This window comes from Oncorhynchus gorbuscha, linkage group LG20 (assembly GCF_021184085.1).
Source record: "Oncorhynchus gorbuscha isolate QuinsamMale2020 ecotype Even-year linkage group LG20, OgorEven_v1.0, whole genome shotgun sequence".
Taxonomy (NCBI): Eukaryota; Metazoa; Chordata; class Actinopteri; order Salmoniformes; family Salmonidae; genus Oncorhynchus; species Oncorhynchus gorbuscha.
The window spans coordinates 37,208,325-37,230,824 of NC_060192.1; the positions used below are offsets into that span (position 1 = coordinate 37,208,325).

At 43.3% G+C, this 22,500-nt stretch overlaps 1 protein-coding gene across 2 annotated transcripts in view; it reads right to left on the reverse strand.

Moving 5' to 3' along the window:
• dclk1a (doublecortin-like kinase 1a) overlaps positions 1-22,500 on the reverse strand; it is a 256,000-nt gene that overhangs the window by 140,572 nt on the left and 92,928 nt on the right. For both annotated transcript variants that reach the window (XM_046318199.1, XM_046318201.1), the window contains one exon: positions 217-316. In XM_046318199.1, coding sequence (XP_046174155.1) covers positions 217-316 — 100 coding nt within the window. The remainder of the gene's footprint in view (positions 1-216; positions 317-22,500) is intronic.

Sequence of the window (22,500 nt, forward strand, 5' to 3'; positions counted from 1 at the left end):
CTCAGAGTTCTGTGCTCAGATCTTTTGCTGTCAGTTGCTCTTTGTTTATCCATTATCCCATATGAGGTCGTGACCCCTAGGTTTGGAAACCACTGATCTAATATGTTTTACAGTTAGGATAATGCTGTACATTTACAGAGAAAAGTTTTACAGTCAAAGAAAGAGACAGGGGCTCTTTCACACACACACACACACACAGGAAGTGAGGTATCTCACCATTCTCCTCCAGCTGGAAGTCGTCTTGGTAACGGTATTTCTCCGGTCCACACGCCACGAAGATGTCCTCGTCCCCGAAGAAGTCCTGGAGACATGTCACCTGGCGGAACACAGAGAGACTGGAGAGTTAGAGATCATATATACACACAGAGAGACTGGAGAGTTAGAGATCATATATACACACAGAGAGACTGGAGAGTTAGAGATCATATATACACACAGAGAGACTGGAGGGTTAGAGATCATATATACACAGAGAGAGACTGGAGGGTTAGAGATCATATATACACAGAGAGAGACTGGAGGGCGTGACGAGTGTCGTGTGACGTGGGAGAACATGGAAAGGTTGAAAACAGGGGTTTGATGGCACAAGCAGGGAGCCCAGCCAACAGTGAGTTGCAGTGAGTCCAGACAGGAGAGATGACAAGAGGCTGGAATGGGACCTGACCAGCTTCCTGTGTAAGGAAAGGTCGTACTCTACAGATGTTGTAGAACATGAAACTGCAGGAGCCAGTCACTGCTTTGATGTTTGAAGAGAACGACAGGGTGTTGCCCAGGGTCACGACAAGGATGACTTGCACTCTGGGAGGGGGACACTGTGGAGCTGTTGTGATGGAGAGTTCTTTGAGCGGGCAAGCCTTCCCGGGGAAGAAGAGAAGCTTCATCTTGACGTGTGTGTGTGTGTGTGTGTGTGTGTGTGTGTGTGTGTGTGTGTGTGTGTGTGTGTGTGTGTGTGTGTGTGTGTGTGTGTGTGTGTGTGTGTGTGTGTGTGTGTGTGTGTGTGTGTGTGTGTGTGTGTGTGTGTGTGTGTGTGTGTGTGTGTTGTAAGCCATTTGTAATGACACTACTAAAATAATCTAAAATCTCACCCTGTGAATCCATGTCTAATGATATGGAAAACCTACAGACCTATCCTGATGGTGTCAACATCAGTTCTCTCTAGCTACAACACCTACAGACCTATCCTGATGGTGTCAGCATTAATTATCTCTAACTACAACACCTACAGACCTATCCTGATGGTGTCAACATCAGTTCTCTCTAACTACAACACCTACAGACCTATCCTGATGGTGTCAACATCAGTTCTCTCTAGCTACAACACCTACAGACCTATCCTGATGGTGTCAGCATCAATTATCTCTAACTACAACACCTACAGACCTATCCTGGTGGTGTCAATATCAGTTCTCTCTAACTACAACACCTACAGACCTATCCTGATGGTGTCAATATCAGTTCTATCTAACTACAACACCTACAGACCTATCCTGATGGTGTCAACATCAGTTCCCTCTAACTACAACACCTACAGACCTATCCTGATGGTGTCAACATCAGTTCTCTCTAACTACAACACCTACAGACCTATCCTGATGGTGTCAACATCAGTTGTCTCTAACTACAACACCTACAGACCTATCCTGATGGTGTCAACATCAGTTCTCTCTAACTACAACACCTACAGACCTATCCTGATGGTGTCAACATCAGTTCTCTCTAACTACAACACCTACAGACCTATCCTGATGGTGTCAACATCAGTTCTCTCTAACTACAACACCTACAGACCTATCCTGATGGTGTCAACATCAGTTCTCTCTAACTACAACACCTACAGACCTATCCTGATGGTGTCAACATCAGTTCTCTCTAACTACAACACCTACAGACCTATCCTGATGGTGTCAACATCAGTTCTCTCTAACTACAACACCTACAGACCTATCCTGATGGTGTCAACATCAGTTGTCTCTAACTACAACACCTACAGACCTATCCTGATGGTGTCAATATCAGTTCTCTCTAACTACAACACATGCAGATCTATCTTAATTAACAGTACAACACATACAGGCCAATCTTTATGATGCCAGCCATTCCTAATGATAATAATACTGTGTAATGATCTCAAATCTCACTCATGGACAGGACTAATGACATGGAACACCTATAGGCCTATCCTGATGGTGTCAACATCAGTTCTCTATCTATTTCTAATGATGGACAGGACATGTGTCTAATGAAATGGAACACCTAAAGGCCTATCCTGATTCGGTAACACTCCCCCCCATGTGGAAACATATATCCCTGTGGCAGGGATTCCAGTTTCGAATCCTGCACGAGCCCTAAGCATGCTCTCCATTAAAAACAACACACACACACACACACACACACACACACACACACACACACACACACACACACACACACACACACACACACACACACACACACACACACACACACACACACACACACACACACACACACACACACACACACACACAAATTAGAAATCTACTGTTTATTAGTTTCCACACAATGAATGGCTTGGAATACATTTTGATTCCATTATCAGCTAATCACTAACTGCGTTTGTTACCATGTTGGAGGTGGAAATGTACCGTAAACACTACTCGGATGCATTCATGTGATTTGAACTAGATGAGAAATGAAGATCGGTTAATGGCCAACAAGCTGTGTCAACCATAAACTTAAAGTACAGCTATCGTGCTTGTAAACAAACTGTAGAGTTTAAAAAATGACATTAATATGAAAATGTCTGTGCGAACTAGTGACAACACGTCACTTGGCTGCAGTTGCCATGGAACAAATTAAAATAAGGGGCGGAACTCGTTTTTTTTGGCACCTCCCCCTTTTCCCCTCCCAGCAAATTATAATCATCCGTTGGATCATTTGTCGAATTGCATTTATTTGTTGAGCTAGTCTGCATTAAAAAAAATATATATATATATATATACACAACCATTTTATGCATGGTCAAATTGGGTGATATGATTGTATTTCAGAACCACGCCCTCCCCCATCGCCCCGAGATGAATGGTTTTTGACGTTTTAGGTGAATACGTTTTGGGTGGTCCGGTTATGCAGGGTTTGCTCATTTTTCAATTGACCCTAAAGAGAAATCTACACCTAACATGCAAAATGAACTCTCCCAATGATTTAAAACACGCTCCAAACCGTTCAATAGTTAAGACTATCCATACTACCGTAGTTTATATCCTTTATATTTATATAGCGGATTCGTGGCCGCAATTTGCATAATGCATTGATTATATAGAGCCAGATAGCTTACTGAAATGAAAAACAGAGAGAACAAAGAATATAGCAGCTATTTGATCATGTCCGTCATGATTTCACTTGAATTGTCAAACGAAAAAAAAAGCCAGACAAACGTCAACCCTGAACATGTCAACAGCTCGTATAGACACGGTTTTAGCTAAGACATGACTTGACTGGTAGTCTTTCCGAAATAATTATGTTCACCTGACATGCAGTATGCCTTTTTTAACTAAAATGGTGCTCATATCACATGCATTAGGTTAGCATGCTATCTATCTAGTTAGACTTGACAACTACAGCAGCGTTACTCGTTATTTCTCCACTCCAAGTGGACATCACCACGATGTTCCCACCCCTCAATTCCTGAATATGTATTCGCATCGAGCTAGAACCTAAATGAGAATATTCTCTCTAGGACAGGAATGAGATGCGACAACGTCCTCTGAGGTGGCCCTTAATATTAGTGACGTCCCTAGGATCCCAGATTGCACTCGCCGTGCCAGAGGCCCAGTTGTGACTCTCTGAGAGGGAGCGTGTCTGTAGCACAGTACATCCCCCCACAGTCGGGGTAATGTGATGGGTTTATGACTGTTGAGTAATTGCAGCATTGGCCAATTCAATGAAAACTTCGGCTTTGCTATGCTGATATATAGCCGGTACTACCTGCTTGCTGAAATGGGTGCAAGAGGGACATTTCTAACGTTTTAACATTTTTTAACGAGGTGCTGAAACCCCTTATTCTCAACCACCCGAGGAGGTGTGGATAGCCGATACAAACCAAAGACTGTAAAAATGATAAACACCTATCGCTCTTGTAATTTATTTGGCCAGGTCAACATCATCAGCTGCTTGAACGCAGAGGTTGTGTTGCTGTATCTTTGTATTTCTGTCTTGCTTTGGTATTCTGGGGTGATGCCAGAGTAAACGTGTCAACATATTTGAGGTGTTGGCAGCTGCATAGGCTATCCTCTTTGAGCGCGGCGACATATGTTAACGTTTTATCCCACAACTCTCTGTACCGTCGCCGTTGTAATCTACTGGGAAGCCTAAATGTTCCCAAACCGGAGATTTAAATGATGATGGAGGATCCTCCTGGTTTATCGACCCATCTCTCGTCGTCATACAGAACTAGTTTGAAATACCCCAGTTAGAAGTTGTTTTATAACGCTACAGGCTCTAGTTGTTTTATAACTCTACAGGCTCTAGTTGTTTTATAACGCTACAGGCTCTAGTTGTTTTATAACGCTACAGGCTCTAGTTGTTTTATAACGTGCGTACAGGCTCTAGTTGTTTTATAACGCGCATACAGGCTCTAGTTGTTTTATAACTGCTACAGGCTCTAGTTGTTTTATAACTCGCTTACAGGCTCTAGTTGTTTTATAATGTGCGTACAGGCTCTAGTTGTTTTATAATGCGTGTACAGGCTCTAGTTGTTTTATAACGCACATACAGGCTCTAGTTGTTTTATAATGTGCGTACAGGCTCTAGTTGTTTTATAATGTGCGTACAGGCTCTAGTTGTTTTATAATGTGCGTACAGGCTCTAGTTGTTTTATAATGTGCGTACAGGCTCTAGTTGTTTTATAACGCCCGTACAGGCTCTAGTTGTTTGAAAGGAAAAGCCAGGAATAGTTTTTTTTTTAGCACAGATTTACTCAAGATGCATACAACGCAGTGTAGGCATAGCCTATAGGCCTAGTGTTTATTATATATCATGTATTCAGTGCGGACCGAACAAGGTCCCGTACCGAACAGTTTGGCACAAATATATGTACCGTTACACCCCTAATAAAAGGAATGATGGGAAATTGCTTTGGAGTACATTCATATAAATTATGGACAGAAAGACGAGTTCAACTCCATCTTCCACTGAATGAGGAGGCTCTTTTATCACAAAACCTTCTGATTTTGCCAAATACTTTAATGACTATTTCATTGGCAAAGTGGGAAAACTCAGGCATGAAATGTCAACAACAAGCAGTGGACCATCACATTAATGTATAAACAACCTTAATAAGGAAGAGAATGTTTAGTCATGTTCCATTCTGTAATGTTAGTGTGGGTGAGGGGGGGGGACTTATTGTTGTCCATCAATAATGAGAAACCACCTGGTATTGATTGACAACCTAGATGAAAAGCTACTGAGGCATCCTGAACACTTTTGCCACTCCTGTGTGACATATCTTAATCTGAGCCTAGAGAAAAGTGTTTGTCCTCAGACCCGGAGGATTTGTCCTCAGACCCGGAGGATTTGTCCTCAGACCCGGAGGATTTGTCCTCAGGATTTGTCCTCAGACCCGGAGGATTTGTCCTCAGACCCAGAGGATTTGTCCTCAGACCCGGAGGATTTGTCCTCAGACCCGGAGGATTTGTCCTCAGACCCAGAGGATTTGTCCTCAGACCCGGGGTGGAAGCTAAAGTCATTCCGCTACCCAAGAATGGTAAAGCGGCTTTTTCTGGTTCTAACAGCAGACTAATCAGCTTCCTGATATTATTGACCATAACCTGTTGTTGAGAAAACATACTGTAGGTGTTATGACTTTAAAACCTCAGCTCAGCCACACCGTAGTTTCAACCTCAGCCACACCGTAGTTTCAACCTCAGCCACACCGTAGTTTCAACCTCAGCCACACCGTAGTTTCAACCTCAGCCACACCGTAGTTTCAACCTCAGCCACACCGTAGTTTCAACCTCAGCCACACCGTAGTTTCAACCTCAGCCACACCGTAGTTTCAACCTCAGCCACACCGTAGTTTCACAGCTATCTATCTAATAGAACACAGAGCGTTGTCTTTAAAGGAAGCTTATCTAATGTCAAACGTGTAAAGTGTTGTGTACCGCAGGGCAGCTCTCTAGGCCTTCTACTCTTTTCTGTTTTTACTAATGACCTGCTACTAATATTACACAAAGCCTGTCTGTCTATGTGTGCTGATGATTCAACATTATACATGTCAGCATCCACAGCTAGTGAAATCACTGCAATCCTAAACAAAGAGTTGCAGTCTGTTTCGGAATCGGGTGGCCAGTAATAAACTGGTCCTGCACATCTTGTCATGTTTTGTCTTATATTGTCTTGTCATTTTGCTTTCCCTTCTGTTCGTTTTCCCCCTGCTGGTCTTATTAGGTTCGTTCCCTTTTTTCTCTCTCCCTCCCTCTCTCTCTTCTCTCTATCGTTCCGTTCCTGCTCCCAGCTGTTCCTATTCCCCTACTCAATCATCTAGTCTTTTCACACCTGTTCCGTATCTTGCCCTCTGATTAGAGTCCCTATTTCTCCCCTTGTTTTCCGTTTCTGTCCTGTCGGATCCTTGTATATTGTTCGCCGTGCTGTGTCTTTGTCTCGCCCTGTCGTGTCTTGTTTCCCTCAGATGCTGCGTGTGAGCAGGTGTCTGAGTCTGCAAAGGCAACCTACAGTTAATGGTCGAGTCTCCAGTCTGTCCTCGTCACTACGAGTGGAATTTAGTTTTTTATGTTTTGTTTTCTGCTCTGATTGTCCAGGAGTATTGCCTATTTCCTTTACTGGAATAAAGACTCTGTTTTCGCCAAGTCGCTTTTGGGTCCTCATTCACCTGCATAACAGAAGGATCCGACCAAGAATGGACCCAGCGACTATGGATTCTCTCTACTCTACTCTCGAGTTCCAGGTTCGATGCTCGGCAGACAAGCAGGAATTGTCTGCTGCTCGGCATGCCGTTGAGACCCTGGCCGCTCAGGTCTCCGACCTCTCAGGACAGTATCAGAGTCTTCGTCTCGTGCCACCAGCTACTTCCTGGTCTTCCGAGTCTCCGGAACCTAGGGTTAATAACCCACCATGTTACTCTGGGCAGCCCACTGAGTGCCGCTCCTTTCTCACCCAGTGTGATATAGTGTTCTCTCTCCAACCCAACACATACTCTAGAGAGAGAGCTCGGATTGCCTACGTCATATCACTCCTTACTGGTCGGGCTCGGCAGTGGGGCACAGCTATCTGGGAGGCAAGCGCTGAGTGTACTAACGATTATCTGAACTTTAAAGAGGAGATGATAAGGGTTTTTGATCGTTCAGTTTTTGGGAAAGAAGCTTCCTGGTCCCTGTCTTCCCTATGTCAAGGTAATCGATCCATAACGGATTACTCTATAGAGTTTCGCACTCTTGCTGCCTCCAGTAATCGAGCAGGCGTTGCTCGCTCGTTTTCTGGAGGGACTCCACGCTAAGGTTAAGGATGAGATTCTCTCTCGGGAGGTTCCATCCAGCGTGGATTCTTTGATTGAACTCGCTATTCGCATTGAATGACGGGTAGATCTTCGTCACCGAGCTCATAGAAGAGAGTCGCGTTAACTGTGTCTCCCTTCTCCGACACTACCATATTTCCCCACTGACTCAGGTGTTGAGCCCATGCAGCTGGGGGGTATTCGCATTTCGACTAAGGAGAGGGAACGGAGAATCACTAACCGCCTCTGTCTCTATTGCGGTTCCGCTGGTCATTTCGTCATTTCATGTCCAGTTAAAGGCCAGAGCTCATCAGTAAGCGGAGGGCGACTGATAAGCGCTACTAGACGGTCCTCTCCGTCAAGTACCTGTACTACCTGTACTACCTCCATCTACGCTGGACCGGATCGGCAGCTTCCTGCAGTGCATTAATAGACTCTGGGGCGGAGGGCTGTTTTATGGACGAAGCCTGGGCTCGGGAACATGACATTCCTCTCAGACAGTTAGGGGAGCCCACGGTCATGTTCGCCTTGGATGGTAGTCCTCTCCCCAGTATATTATGTGAAACCCTACCTTTAACCCTCACTGTATCTGGTAACCATAGTGAGACCATTTCTTTTTTGATTTTTTGTTCACCTTTTACACCTGTTGTTTTGGGTCATCCCTGGCTAGTGTGTCATAATCCTTCTTTTGATTGGTCTAGTAATTCTATCCTTTCCTGGAACGTTTCTTGTCATGTGAAGTGTTTAATGTCTGCTATTCCTCCTGTTTGTTCTGCTCCCTCTTCACAGGAGGAACCTGGTGATTTGACAGGAGTGCCGGAGGAATATCATGGTCTACACGGTCTTCAGTCGGTCCAGAGCCAACTCCCTTCCTCCTCACCGGTCGTATGATTGTTGTTCTGATCTCCTCAAGAAGCGTTTTGCATCCGCTCCTATCCTTGTTGCACCTGACGTCACTAAACAGTTTATTGTCGAGGTTGACGCGTCGGGGGTGGGCGTGGGAGCCATTCTGTCCCAGCGCTCCGATACTGACGATGGGGTCCACCCTTGCGCGTATTTTTCTCATCGCCTGTCACCGTCGGAACGTAACTATGATGTGGCTAACCGTGAACTGCTCGCCATCCGTTTAGCCCTAGGCAAAGACAGTGGTTGGAAGGGCACCGTTCCTTTTGTCGTTTGGACTGACCAAAGGAACCTTGAGTACATCCGTTCTGCCAAACGACTGAATGCGCGTCATGCTCGTTGGGCGTTGTTTTTCGCTCGGGAGTTCGTTATTTCTTATTGCCCGGGTACTAAGAACACCAAGCCTCATGCTTTATCCCGTCTCTTTAGTTCTTCTGTGGCTTCCCGATCCCAGGGGATCCTTCCTGTTGGACGTGTTGTCGGGTTGACTGTCTGGGGAATTGAGAGACAGGTTAAGCAAGCACTCACTCACACTCCGTCGCCGCACGCTTGTCCTAGTAACCTTCTTTTCGTTCCTGTCTCTACTCGTCTGGCTGTTCTTCAGTGGGCGCACTCTGCCAAGTTAGCTGGCCACCCCGGCGTTCGGGGTACGCTTGCTTCTATTCGCCAGCGGTTTTGGTGGCCTACTCAGGAGCGTGACACGCGCCGTTTCGTGGCTGCGTGTTAAACTGCGCTCAGAATAAGTCTGGTAATTTTTTTCTGCTTCTGCTCCTGGTCTTGCTGGGTCTCAGTCTGTTCCCTGCCACCGCATCTCTCCTGTTCTTGTTCCTGCCCTTGCTGTGTCTCAGTCTGTCCCTAGTTGTTACTCTCCTGGCCTGTTTGGTCCTGTTTGCTCTAAAGCTTTCAGTTCTTTACCCGTGTCTCTTTTTTTTTTTTAGAGTAGTACCCTAGTTTCCCTTTTTATCGTTTTCCGTTACGGTCCTGAGGAGAGGAGTTGGGTTCTTTCTCGGGTGACGTGCTGGACCGTTTGTGATCTATGATTTCCTCCGTTGCCGCCAGGATTCCTCTCGAGTGCGCCAGGAGGCGCTCGGTGAGTGGGGGGGTACTGTCATGTTTTGTCTTATATTGTCTTGTCATTTTGCTTTCCCTTCTGTTCGTTTTCCCCCTGCTGGTCTTATTAGGTTCGTTCCCTTTTTTCTCTCTCCCTCCCTCTCTCTCTTCTCTCTATCGTTCCGTTCCTGCTCCCAGCTGTTCCTATTCCCCTACTCAATCATCTAGTCTTTTCACACCTGTTCCGTATCTTGCCCTCTGATTAGAGTCCCTATTTCTCCCCTTGTTTTCCGTTTCTGTCCTGTCGGATCCTTGTATATTGTTCGCCGTGCTGTGTCTTTGTCTCGCCCTGTCGTGTCTTGTTTCCCTCAGATGCTGCGTGTGAGCAGGTGTCTGAGTCTGCTACGGTCGGTGCCTTCCCGAGGCAACCTACAGTTAATGGTCGAGTCTCCAGTCTGTCCTCGTCACTACGAGTGGAATTTAGTTTTTTATGTTTTGTTTTCTGCTCTGATTGTCCAGGAGTATTGCCTATTTCCTTTACTGGAATAAAGACTCTGTTTTCGCCAAGTCGCTTTTGGGTCCTCATTCACCTGCATAACACATCTCGAAAACTAAGAACATTCTTTTTGCAACAAATCATTCCCTAAATTCTAGAACTCAGCTGAATCTGATCATGAATAATGTGGCCGTTGAACAAGTTGAGGAGACTAAATTACATGGTGTTACATTGGATTGTAAACTATCAGGGTCAAAACATATATATTCAATGGTTGTAAAGATGGAGAGAGGTCTGGCCGTAATAAAGAGATTCTGCTTTTTTGACATCACACACCAAAAAGCAAGCCCTACAGGCTCTAGTTTAGTTTTATCATTATTGTCCAGTCGTGTGGTCGAGTGCTGCAAGGAAAGACCTAGTTAAGCTGCAGCTGGCCCAGAACAGAGCGGCACTTGGCTCTTTGCTGTTATCAGAGGGCTAACATCAATACTATGCATGCCAATCTCCCTTGGCTAAAAGTAAATGAGAGACTGACTGTGTTGCTTCTTGTTTTTAGACTGAACAAAAATATAAATGCAACCTGCAACAATTTTAAAAATTTCACGGAGTTACAGTTCATATAAGGCAATCAGTCAATTTGTCACGTAGAGTAGGCCAGAAGGCTAAACTGGATAACCTAACCTCTATCAAAATAAAAAGATGGCGGAACCGCAAAAGTTCTTCTGTGCAAAGGTGTTTATTTACAAGTGATTCCGGAACAAAAAAAACAACAGTACTGCCATCAACGTCTACCTTATGGGACAGCTTAAAAACAATGCTGCCCCATCCACAGCTCAATCCAAAACAAAAACCTCCCCATGACTGAAAGAGAGGCTCCTTTTGTAGGGCTAGCCCCTCCCCTCAGAACAATTAACCCTAATTAATTAATCAATTAACAATACAAACCTACCTTTTCCATGAACTAAACATACTAAAGGATATACATTGCAACACGGTTTTAAACAATATCACAACATAACATTTACAACATTACCTCACTACTGACAATATCTTTCAATATGCCCATATGCATTACTGAGCCATTTGGGACAGGCACTATAAAGCCAACCCAATTCCCTTAGCTCGGGTCCTTTTCCAGCATACCCGGAAGCTACAGAGATGGAGAGAGAGGAACAGAACAAACAAACAATGCGCTCATCCACAACATTGATAAGTATAATAATTATTGTATCTCTCAAATATGAACACTGACAGGTGTGAAATGCATGCACCAAGACAGAAGTTAATTTGTGTGTCGACCCACATTGTTAACTCATCTTATAATGGCGCAGGGAGGAGTGAAGAATATGTGTGTGCGTTAAAGAACCAAATGCTGCCCGCGGCCAGTGACGGACTTCTACGTCACACAATTGAAATACATTTACTAGGCCTTAATCTATGTATCTCAAATGACTGGGCAGGGGCGCAGCCATGGGTGGGCATAGGCCCACCCACTTAGGAGTCAGTTCCACCCACTGGGGAGCCAAGCCAAGCCCAGTCAATCAGAATTTGTTTTTTTACCCATTAAAAGGGCTTTATTACAGACAGAAATACAAATTTTTGTGTGTAACTGTTGTGAAACAGCTAGCTAGTTAGCGGTGGTGTGCGTTAATAGCGTTTCAATCGGTGACGTCACTCGCTTTGAGACCTTGAAGTAGTTGTTCCCCTTGCTCTGCAAGGGCCGCGGCTTTTGTGGCGCGATGGGTAACGATGCTTGGTGGGTGTCAGTTGTGGATGTGTCCAGAGGGTCCCTGGTTTGAGCCCAGATAGGGGCGAGGAAAGCTATACTGTTAACATTGGTGCCGTGACCCGTGCCCATGTGCATATGGGTCATTTCTGAAATACTTCATTCCAGCTCATGAAACATGGGACTAACACTTTACACGTGGCTTTAAAATTCAGTGTATAAGAAACTCATGGATCTACATGTAATATATGGATCTACATGTAATATATGGATATACATGTAATATATGAATATAAGTGTAATATATGGATATACATGTAATATATGGATATACATGTAATATATGGATCTACATGTAATATATGAATATAAGTGTAATATATGGATATACATGTAATATATGAATATAAGTGTAATATATGGATATAAGTGTAATATATGGATATACATGTAATATATGAATATAAGTGTAATATATGGATATACATGTAATATATGGATATACATGTAATATATGGATATACATGTAATATATGGATATACATGTAATATATGGATATACATGTAATATATGAATATAAGTGTAATATATGGATATACATGTAATATATGGATATACATGTAATATATGGATATACATGTAATATATGGATCTACATGTAATATATGAATATAAGTGTAATATATGGATCTACATGTAATATATGAATATAAGTGTAATATATGGATCTACATGTAATATATGGATATACATGTAATATATGGATATACATGTAATATATGAATATAAGTGTAATATATGGATCTACATGTAATATATGAATATAAGTGTAATATATGGATCTACATGTAATATATGGATCTACATGTAATATATGAATATAAGTGTAATATATGGATATACATGTAATATATGAATATAAGTGTAATATATGGATATAAGTGTAATATATGGATATACATGTAATATATGAATATAAGTGTAATATATGGATATACATGTAATATATGGATATACATGTAATATATGGATATACATGTAATATATGGATATACATGTAATATATGGATATACATGTAATATATGAATATAAGTGTAATATATGGATATACATGTAATATATGGATATACATGTAATATATGGATATACATGTAATATATGGATCTACATGTAATATATGAATATAAGTGTAATATATGGATATACATGTAATATATGAATATAAGTGTAATATATGGATCTACATGTAATATATGGATATAAGTGTAATATATGGATATACATGTAATATATGGATATAAGTGTAATATATGGATATACATGTAATATATGAATATAAGTGTAATATATGGATATACATGTAATATATGAATATAAGTGTAATATATGGATCTACATGTAATATATGAATATAAGTGTAATATATGGATATACATGTAATATATGAATATAAGTGTAATATATGGATATACATGTAATATATGAATATAAGTGTAATATATGGATCTACATGTAATATATGGATATACATGTAATATATTAATATACATGTAATATATGGATATAAATGTACATTTATTTAACTAGGCAAGTCAGTTAAGAACAAATTCTTATTTTCAATGACGGCCTAGGAGCAGGAACAGTGGGTTAACTGCCTGTTCAGGGCAGAAGAACAGATTTGTACCTTGTCAGCTCGGGGATTTGAACTTGCACCCTTCCGGTTACTAGTCCAACGCTCTAACCACTAGACTACCCTGCCAACCCAATACATGGAATAGTAGGTCTCTCTGTGTTTTGTTTTCTCAGTACTGAGTCACAACCTTTTGTCCTTGAGCTGTTCTTGTCTATTCATGTTCCTGTATTATATGTCATGTTTCCTGTTTCCTGTTGTTGTGGACCCCAGGAAGAGTAGCTGCTGCAATCGCAAGAACTAATGGGGATTCTAATACAGTAAAACACCTAAAATACCAAAACCAAATGTTTTTTGTTGTTGTGGACCCCAGTCCTACTTTACCCCTCATCGGTGCCAAATGAGCGAAGGGGGAGAGAAAATGAGTTTTAGCTCTGAACCGGAAACCGAGAACTCAACTCATAGCAATGAGTGTTTGTCTTATGTAACTATTAATTCACATCGGGACTGTGTGTGTGTGTGTGTGTGTGTGTGTGTGTGTGTGTGTGTGTGTGTGTGTGTGTGTGTGTGTGTGTGTGTGTGTGTGTGTGTGTAAGTGTGTGTGTGTGTGTGTGTGTGCGTGCGTGCGTGCGTGCGTGCGTGCGTGCGTGCGTGCGTGCGTGCGTGCGTGCGTGCGTGCGTGCGTGCGTGCGTGCGTGCGTTAGAGAGGATAATGTTGGGGTTTCATAACAGTGTGTAATGACTGTCTCTGATAGCCTGCATCATTAGATTCGTTTTCACAGACACATTTGGATGTTAGAAGGAAGTTATTGATTAGCTTTCAGGCTTTTATTGATCACTGAACTGATCCATGGAATTCCTTGTGAAACCAAGCTGACCGTTGTGATCAGTGAAACGGTATGTGAGCTCTGTCTGCTTTAACGACGCTACCGAACTCTGATTGATCCGATGGAAGAGTATTTGTTATCAGTTAATGGTCAATTCCACCAAAGTAACAGAACTTTCCCAATAATGATGTCTGTCAAACAAAAAACATTGATTTCAAAGTTAAACAAACAGTACGAGGACTATTTTAAACTATTTAAGCTAACATTTTTACAAAGAAAACAAAAAAACATTGATTTCAAAGTTAAACAAACAGTACGAGGACTATTTTAAACTATTTAATTAAGCTAACATTTTTACAACAAAAACAAAAAAACATTGATTTCAAAGTTAAACAAACAGTACGAGGACTATTTTAAACTATTTAATTAAGCTAACATTTTTACAACAAAAACAAAAAAACATTGATTTCAAAGTTAAACAAACAGTACGAGGACTATTTTAAACTATTTAAGCTAACATTTTTACAACAAAAACAAAAAAACATTGATTTCAAAGTTAAACAAACAGTACGAGGACTATTTTAAACTATTTAAGCTAACATTTTTACAACAAAAACAAAAAAACATTGATTTCAAAGTTAAACAAACAGTACGAGGACTATTTTAAACTATTTAAGCTAACATTTTTACAACAAAAACAAAAAAACATTGATTTCAAAGTTAAACAAACAGTACGAGGACTATTTTAAACTATTTAAGCTAACATTTTTACAACAAAAACAAAAAAACATTGATTTCAAAGTTAAACAAACAGTACGAGGACTATTTTAAACTATTTAATTAAGCTAACATTTTTACAACAAAAACAAAAAAACATTGATTTCAAAGTTTAACAAACAGTACAACCCTAAGCACAAGGACTGTTTTAAACTATTTAAGCTAAAAATTTAACAAAAAATAAATTCACAGGAAAAATTTTGCAGATGCAAAATTACGGTAATCCCGAATTACGGTAAAATCTCCCTCAGGTTTTAATGCGACCTCGTTTTCCTGTAACTCAGTTAAACATCTGCTCAGAATGATGATTCAAAAGATGTCTGCAGAATGAATGGGGTGTCAGCTATGACATCACACCTTTTGGTTATTGAACTACAGTGAAGTGGATTTACATCCAGTGACAGAATGTCATCAAAAAGTTCAGTTCAGTACAGAAGAGTAGAATGCAGTAGAGTTCACTACAGTAGAGTTCAGTAGAGTAGAGTTCAGTAGAGTTCAGTACAGTTCAGTACAGTAGAGTAGAATGCAGTAGAGTTCAGTACAGTAGAGTTCAGTACAGTAGAGTAGAATGCAGTAGAGTTCAGTACAGTAGAGTTCAGTACAGTAGAGTTCAGTACAGTTCAGTACAGTAGAGTAGAATGCAGTAGAGTTCAGTACAGTAGAGTTCAGTACAGTAGAGTAGAATGCAGTAGAGTTCAGTACAGTAGAGTTCAGTACAGTAGAATGCAGTAGAGTTCAGTACAGTAGAGTTCAGTACAGTAGAGTAGAATGCAGTAGAGTTCAGTACAGTAGAGTTCAGTACAGTAGAATGCAGTAGAGTTCAGTACAGTAGAGTTCAGTACAGTAGAGTAGAATGCAGTAGAGTTCAGTACAGTAGAGTTCAGTACAGTAGAGTAGAATGCAGTAGGGTTCAGTACAGTAGAGTTCAGTACAGTAGAGTAGAATGCAGTAGAGTTCAGTACAGTAGAGTAGAATGCAGTAGAGTTCAGTACAGTAGAGTTCAGTACAGTAGAGTAGAATGCAGTAGAGTTCAGTACAGTAGAGTAGTGTGCAGTACAGTACTGTACATTATAGTGTACTCAACGCCAGTCTGCTCCACTGTGTACTGTACTTAACACTCCTCCACTCTAGTCTACTCTACTGTGTACTGTACTTAGCACTCCTCCACTCTAGTCTACTCTACTGTGTACTGTACTTAGCACTCCTCCACTCTAGTCTACTCTACTGTACTATACCTCTACTGTACAATACAGAACTGTACTGTCCTGTACTAAACTATACTTTCTGTACTGTACTGTGCTGTCCAAACATGTGAAACTGTAAGGGTCCTGTGTGTAGCTGGTGTAGAGAGTCAGGCGCAGGACAGTAGATATGAGTAATCAACATACTTTACTCAAAATATACAAAATACAAAGCAATATAGTGAGCCCACAATAACGGGCCGATGTACAACGAACAATCACTCGCAAACAAACATGGGGAACAGAGGGTTAACTAATAATCAAGTCATTTTGTGAGTGAAACCAGCTGTGTAAAAAAACAAAGACAAAACAAATGGAAAATGAAAAGTGGATCGGCGGTGGCTAGAAGGTAGGTGTTAAAAGCTTTGTCTCATGCATGTCACTTCTCCATGTACAGACACACGTTTTGTCAAGAACGGTAGAAATGGAAGAATAACCAATCTCTCCTAGTCCACAAGGTGGCGTCCCGCCCCCTTTCAGGGTACAGGTTGCAATTTGTTGTGCATCCCTCAGCATATTTCACATCGACTGTACCCGATGCCTCGGTGTCCGTTTTTTGAAGGAGGAAATAACATCCTGTCTCCAGAAGCAAGGCAGGGTAGCCTAGTGGTTAGAGCATTGGACTAGTAACCGCAAGGATGCAAGTTCAAATCCCTGAGGTACATATTTGTCGTTCTGCCCCTGAACAAGGCAGTTAACCCACTGTTCCTAGACCAGTTAACCCCACTGTTCCTAGACCAGTTAACCCACTGTTCCTAGACCAGTTAACCCACTGTTCCTAGATCAGTTAACCCACTGTTCCTAGACCAGTTAACCCACTGTTCCTAGATCAGTTAACCCACTGTTCCTAGACCAGTTAACCCCACTGTTCCTAGACCAGTTAACCCACTGTTCCTAGACCAGTTAACCCACTGTTACTAGGCCAGTTAACCCACTGTTCCTAGACCAGTTAACCCACTGTTACTAGGCCAGTTAACCCACTGTTCCTAGGCCGTCATTTAAAATATGTTTTTCTTCTTTAACTGACTTGCCTAGTTAAATAAAGGTAAAATAAATAGAAGCAAGCAATCAGAGTGTTTCCTATGTCGAAGATCCAGGACGCGTGTGTTTACTGTTATTCCTGATTAAGAAAAGGCACTGGACTTTGAGTCCCATTCCAGATCAATGTACTCTCAATAAGCACCTCAGAGTTTACATGCTCACAACGAGGCCGACTATTACAACGTTTGGACGGTGGCGCCGGAGTCCAAGGGGCTAGCAGTGATACACACATCTATTGTGTTAGTGATACACACATCTATTGTGTTAGTGATACACACATCTATTGTGTTACTGATACACACATCTATTGTGTTACTGATACACACATCTATTGTGTTACTGATACACACATCTATTGTGTTACTGATACACACATCTATTGTGTTAGTGATACACACATCTATTGTGTTACTGATACACACATCTATTGTGTTAGTGATACACACATCTATTGTGTTACTGATACACACATCTATTGTGTTACTGATACACACATCTATTGTGTTACTGATACACACATCTATTGTGTTCGTGATACCCACATCTATTGTGTTACTGATACACACATCTATTGTGTTACTGATACACACATCTATTGTGTTACTGATACACACATCTATTGTGTTAGTGATACACACATCTATTGTGTTACTGATACACACATCTATTGTGTTATTGATACACACATTCACGCTAGACTTTTCTATTGTGTTATTGACTGTACGTTTGTTTATGTGTAACTCTGTGTTGTTGTTTTTTGTCGCAGTGCTTTGCTTTATCTTGGCCAGGTCGCAGTTCTCAACTGTCCTACCTGGTTGAATAAAGGTGAAAATACATTTTAAAAAGTAACTACTGTTCCATATTCAGTCTCTAGGCTTCATAAGAATCTATACAAAGATCACGTCTGGCTCCATCTCAGCACATTCTGTTTCTGGGTCTTGAGTCTAGACTCACTCGCGTATAATACTTTTTTCTTTCTATCCCCACGGAGGGTGTCTGGGATCCCGTCTCTGTTTAGCCAGACCTGTGCTGGGTCAAACGGTGTGTATTTGCCAGGGCCTTCTCCTCCTGGGGACGACGTCTTCTGTGATGGAGGCCGTTCTCCTCCTGGGGATGATGTCTTCTGTCATGGAGGCCGTTCTCCTCCTGGGGATGACGTCTTCTGTCATGGAGGCCGTTCTCCTCCTGGGGATGACGTCTTCTGTGATGGAGGCCGTTCTCCTCCTGGGGATGATGTCTTCTGTCATGGAGGCCGTTCTCCTCCTGGGGATGATGTCTTCTGTGATGGAGGCCGTTCTCCTCCTGGGGATGATGTCTTCTGTGATGGAGGCCGTTCTCCTCCTGGGGATGATGTCTTCTGTGATGGAGGCCGTTCTCCTCCTGGGGATGACGTCTTCTGTGATGGAGGCCGTTCTCCTCCTGGGGATGACGTCTTCTGTCATGGAGGCCGTTCTCCTCCTGGGGATGATGTCTTCTGTCATGGAGGCCGTTCTCCTCCTGGGGATGACGTCTTCTGTGATGGAGGCCGTTCTCCTCCTGGGGATGATGTCTTCTGTCATGGAGGCCGTTCTCCTCCTGGGGATGATGTCTTCTGTCATGGAGGCCGTTCTCCTCCTGGGGATGACGTCTTCTGTGATGGAGGCCGTTCTCCTCCTGGGGATGATGTCTTCTGTCATGGAGGCCGTTCTCCTCCTGGGGATGATGTCTTCTGTCATGGAGGCCGTTCTCCTCCTCCTGGGGATGACGTCTTCTGTGAGGGAGGCCGTTCTCCTCCTGGGGATGATGTCTTCTGTCATGGAGGCCGTTCTCCTCCTGGGGATGATGTCTTCTGTCATGGAGGCCGTTCTCCTCCTGGGGATGATGTCTTCTGTCATGGAGGCCGTTCTCCTCCTGGGGATGATGTCTTCTGTGATGGAGGCCGTTCTCCTCCTGGGGATGATGTCTTCTGTCATGGAGGCCGTTCTCCTCCTGGGGATGACGTCTTCTGTGATGGAGGCCGTTCTCCTCCTGGGGATGATGTCTTCTGTGATGGAGGCCGTTCTCCTCCTGGGGATGACGTCTTCTGTCATGGAGGCCGTTCTCCTCCTGGGGATGACGTCTTCTGTGATGGAGGCCGTTCTCCTCCTGGGGATGATGTCTTCTGTCATGGAGGCCGTTCTCCTCCTGGGGATGATGTCTTCTGTCATGGAGGCCGTTCTCCTCCTGGGGATGATGTCTTCTGTCATGGAGGCCGTTCTCCTCCTGGGGATGATGTCTTCTGTGATGGAGGCCGTTCTCCTCCTGGGGATGACGTCTTCTGTCATGGAGGCCGTTCTCCTCCTGGGGATGACGTCATCTGTGATGGAGGCCGTTCTCCTCCTGGGGATGATGTCTTCTGTCATGGAGGCCGTTCTCCTCCTGGGGATGATGTCTTCTGTCATGGAGGCCGTTCTCCTCCTGGGGATGATGTCTTCTGTGATGGAGGCCGTTTCCAGTGGGACTATTATTGACACGGTCCAGAGTGCTCGCCGCTCATCCTATTGGCTGAGTTGTGTCCCGCAATTCAGGGGGATATGGACACTGGTACGGAGCACACTGCATGTCAATTACCCTGAGTATCTGACACTCAGCCGCTGACCCTTGTTTTTGTCGGGCTGGCTTGTGCTGGTCAGAACCGACAGTGGTGGTGTGTATAAACAGATGGGGAGAGACGGTCTCTCTCGTCCTCCTAAATGTAGCTCGCTCTCTATTTCTGGAAATCAGTACGTACATGCTTTCCCTTTGGGTCCCTTGCCTTAGGGTGAAAACTCCTGGAAATCACCACACACTTTTGTGAGGTTTTATGTCTTGATGTCATGGCTCCTAGTTTAACACACAGTGTGTTTACAGCTGGGACAAGGGAGAGTCACTAGGCAGCACGCTGTGGGTGTCACTTTGTTTTGTCTTCGTTTTAGTATGGTCAGGGCGTGAGTTGGCGTGGGCAGTATATGTTCCTTTTGGGATTTCTGTGTTTGGCCTGGTATGGTTCTCAATCAGAGGCAGCTGTCGTTGCTTTACTTAGGTAGCCTGGTTGTCCCTGATTGAGAACCATACTTAGGTAGCCTGGTTGTCCCTGATTGAGAACCATACTTAGGTAGCCTGGTTGTCCCTGATTGAGAACCATACTTAGGTAGCCTGGTTGTCCCTGATTGAGAACCATACTTAGGTAGCCTGGTTGTCCCTGATTGAGAACCATACTTAGGTAGCCTGGTTGTCCCTGATTGAGAACCATACTTAGGTAGCCTGGTTGTCCCTGATTGAGAACCATACTTAGGTAGCCTGGTTGTCCCTGATTGAGAACCATACTTAGGTAGCCTGGTTGTCCCTGATTGAGAACCATACTTAGGTAGCCTGGTTGTCCCTGATTGAGAACCATACTTAGGTAGCCTGGTTGTCCCTGATTGAGAACCATACTTAGGTAGCCTGGTTGTCCCTGATTGAGAACCATACTTAGGTAGCCTGGTTGTCCCTGATTGAGAACCATACTTAGGTAGCCTGGTTGTCCCTGATTGAGAACCATACTTAGGTAGCCTGGTTGTCCCTGATTGAGAACCATACTTAGGTAGCCTGGTTGTCCCTGATTGAGAACCATACTTAGGTAGCCTGGTTGTCCCTGATTGAGAACCATACTTAGGTAGCCTGGTTGTCCCTGATTGAGAACCATACTTAGGTAGCCTGGTTGTCCCTGATTGAGAACCATACTTAGGTAGCCTGGTTGTCCCTGATTGAGAACCATACTTAGGTAGCCTGGTTGTCCCTGATTGAGAACCATACTTAGGTAGCCTGGTTGTCCCTGATTGAGAACCATACTTAGGTAGCCTGGTTGTCCCTGATTGAGAACCATACTTAGGTAGCCTGGTTGTCCCTGATTGAGAACCATACTTAGGTAGCCTGGTTGTCCCTGATTGAGAACCATACTTAGGTAGCCTGGTTGTCCCTGATTGAGAACCATACTTAGGTAGCCTGGTTGTCCCTGATTGAGAACCATACTTAGGTAGCCTGGTTGTCCCTGATTGAGAACCATACTTAGGTAGCCTGGTTGTCCCTGATTGAGAACCATACTTAGGTAGCCTGGTTGTCCCTGATTGAGAACCATACTTAGGTAGCCTGGTTGTCCCTGATTGAGAACCATACTTAGGTAGCCTGGTTGTCCCTGATTGAGAACCATACTTAGGTAGCCTGGTTGTCCCTGATTGAGAACCATACTTAGGTAGCCTGGTTGTCCCTGATTGAGAACCATACTTAGGTAGCCTGGTTGTCCCTGATTGAGAACCATACTTAGGTAGCCTGGTTGTCCCTGATTGAGAACCATACTTAGGTAGCCTGGTTGTCCCTGATTGAGAACCATACTTAGGTAGCCTGGTTGTCCCTGATTGAGAACCATACTTAGGTAGCCTGGTTGTCCCTGATTGAGAACCATACTTAGGTAGCCTGGTTGTCCCTGATTGAGAACCATACTTAGGTAGCCTGGTTGTCCCTGATTGAGAACCATACTTAGGTAGCCTGGTTGTCCCTGATTGAGAACCATACTTAGGTAGCCTGGTTGTCCCTGATTGAGAACCATACTTAGGTAGCCTGGTTGTCCCTGATTGAGAACCATACTTAGGTAGCCTGGTTGTCCCTGATTGAGAACCATACTTAGGTAGCCTGGTTGTCCCTGATTGAGAACCATACTTAGGTAGCCTGGTTGTCCCTGATTGAGAACCATACTTAGGTAGCCTGGTTGTCCCTGATTGAGAACCATACTTAGGTAGCCTGGTTGTCCCTGATTGAGAACCATACTTAGGTAGCCTGGTTGTCCCTGATTGAGAACCATACTTAGGTAGCCTGGTTGTCCCTGATTGAGAACCATACTTAGGTAGCCTGGTTGTCCCTGATTGAGAACCATACTTAGGTAGCCTGGTTGTCCCTGATTGAGAACCATACTTAGGTAGCCTGGTTGTCCCTGATTGAGAACCATACTTAGGTAGCCTGGTTGTCCCTGATTGAGAACCATACTTAGGTAGCCTGGTTGTCCCTGATTGAGAACCATACTTAGGTAGCCTGGTTGTCCCTGATTGAGAACCATACTTAGGTAGCCTGGTTGTCCCTGATTGAGAACCATACTTAGGTAGCCTGGTTGTCCCTGATTGAGAACCATACTTAGGTAGCCTGGTTGTCCCTGATTGAGAACCATACTTAGGTAGCCTGGTTGTCCCTGATTGAGAACCATACTTAGGTAGCCTGGTTGTCCCTGATTGAGAACCATACTTAGGTAGCCTGGTTGTCCCTGATTGAGAACCATACTTAGGTAGCCTGGT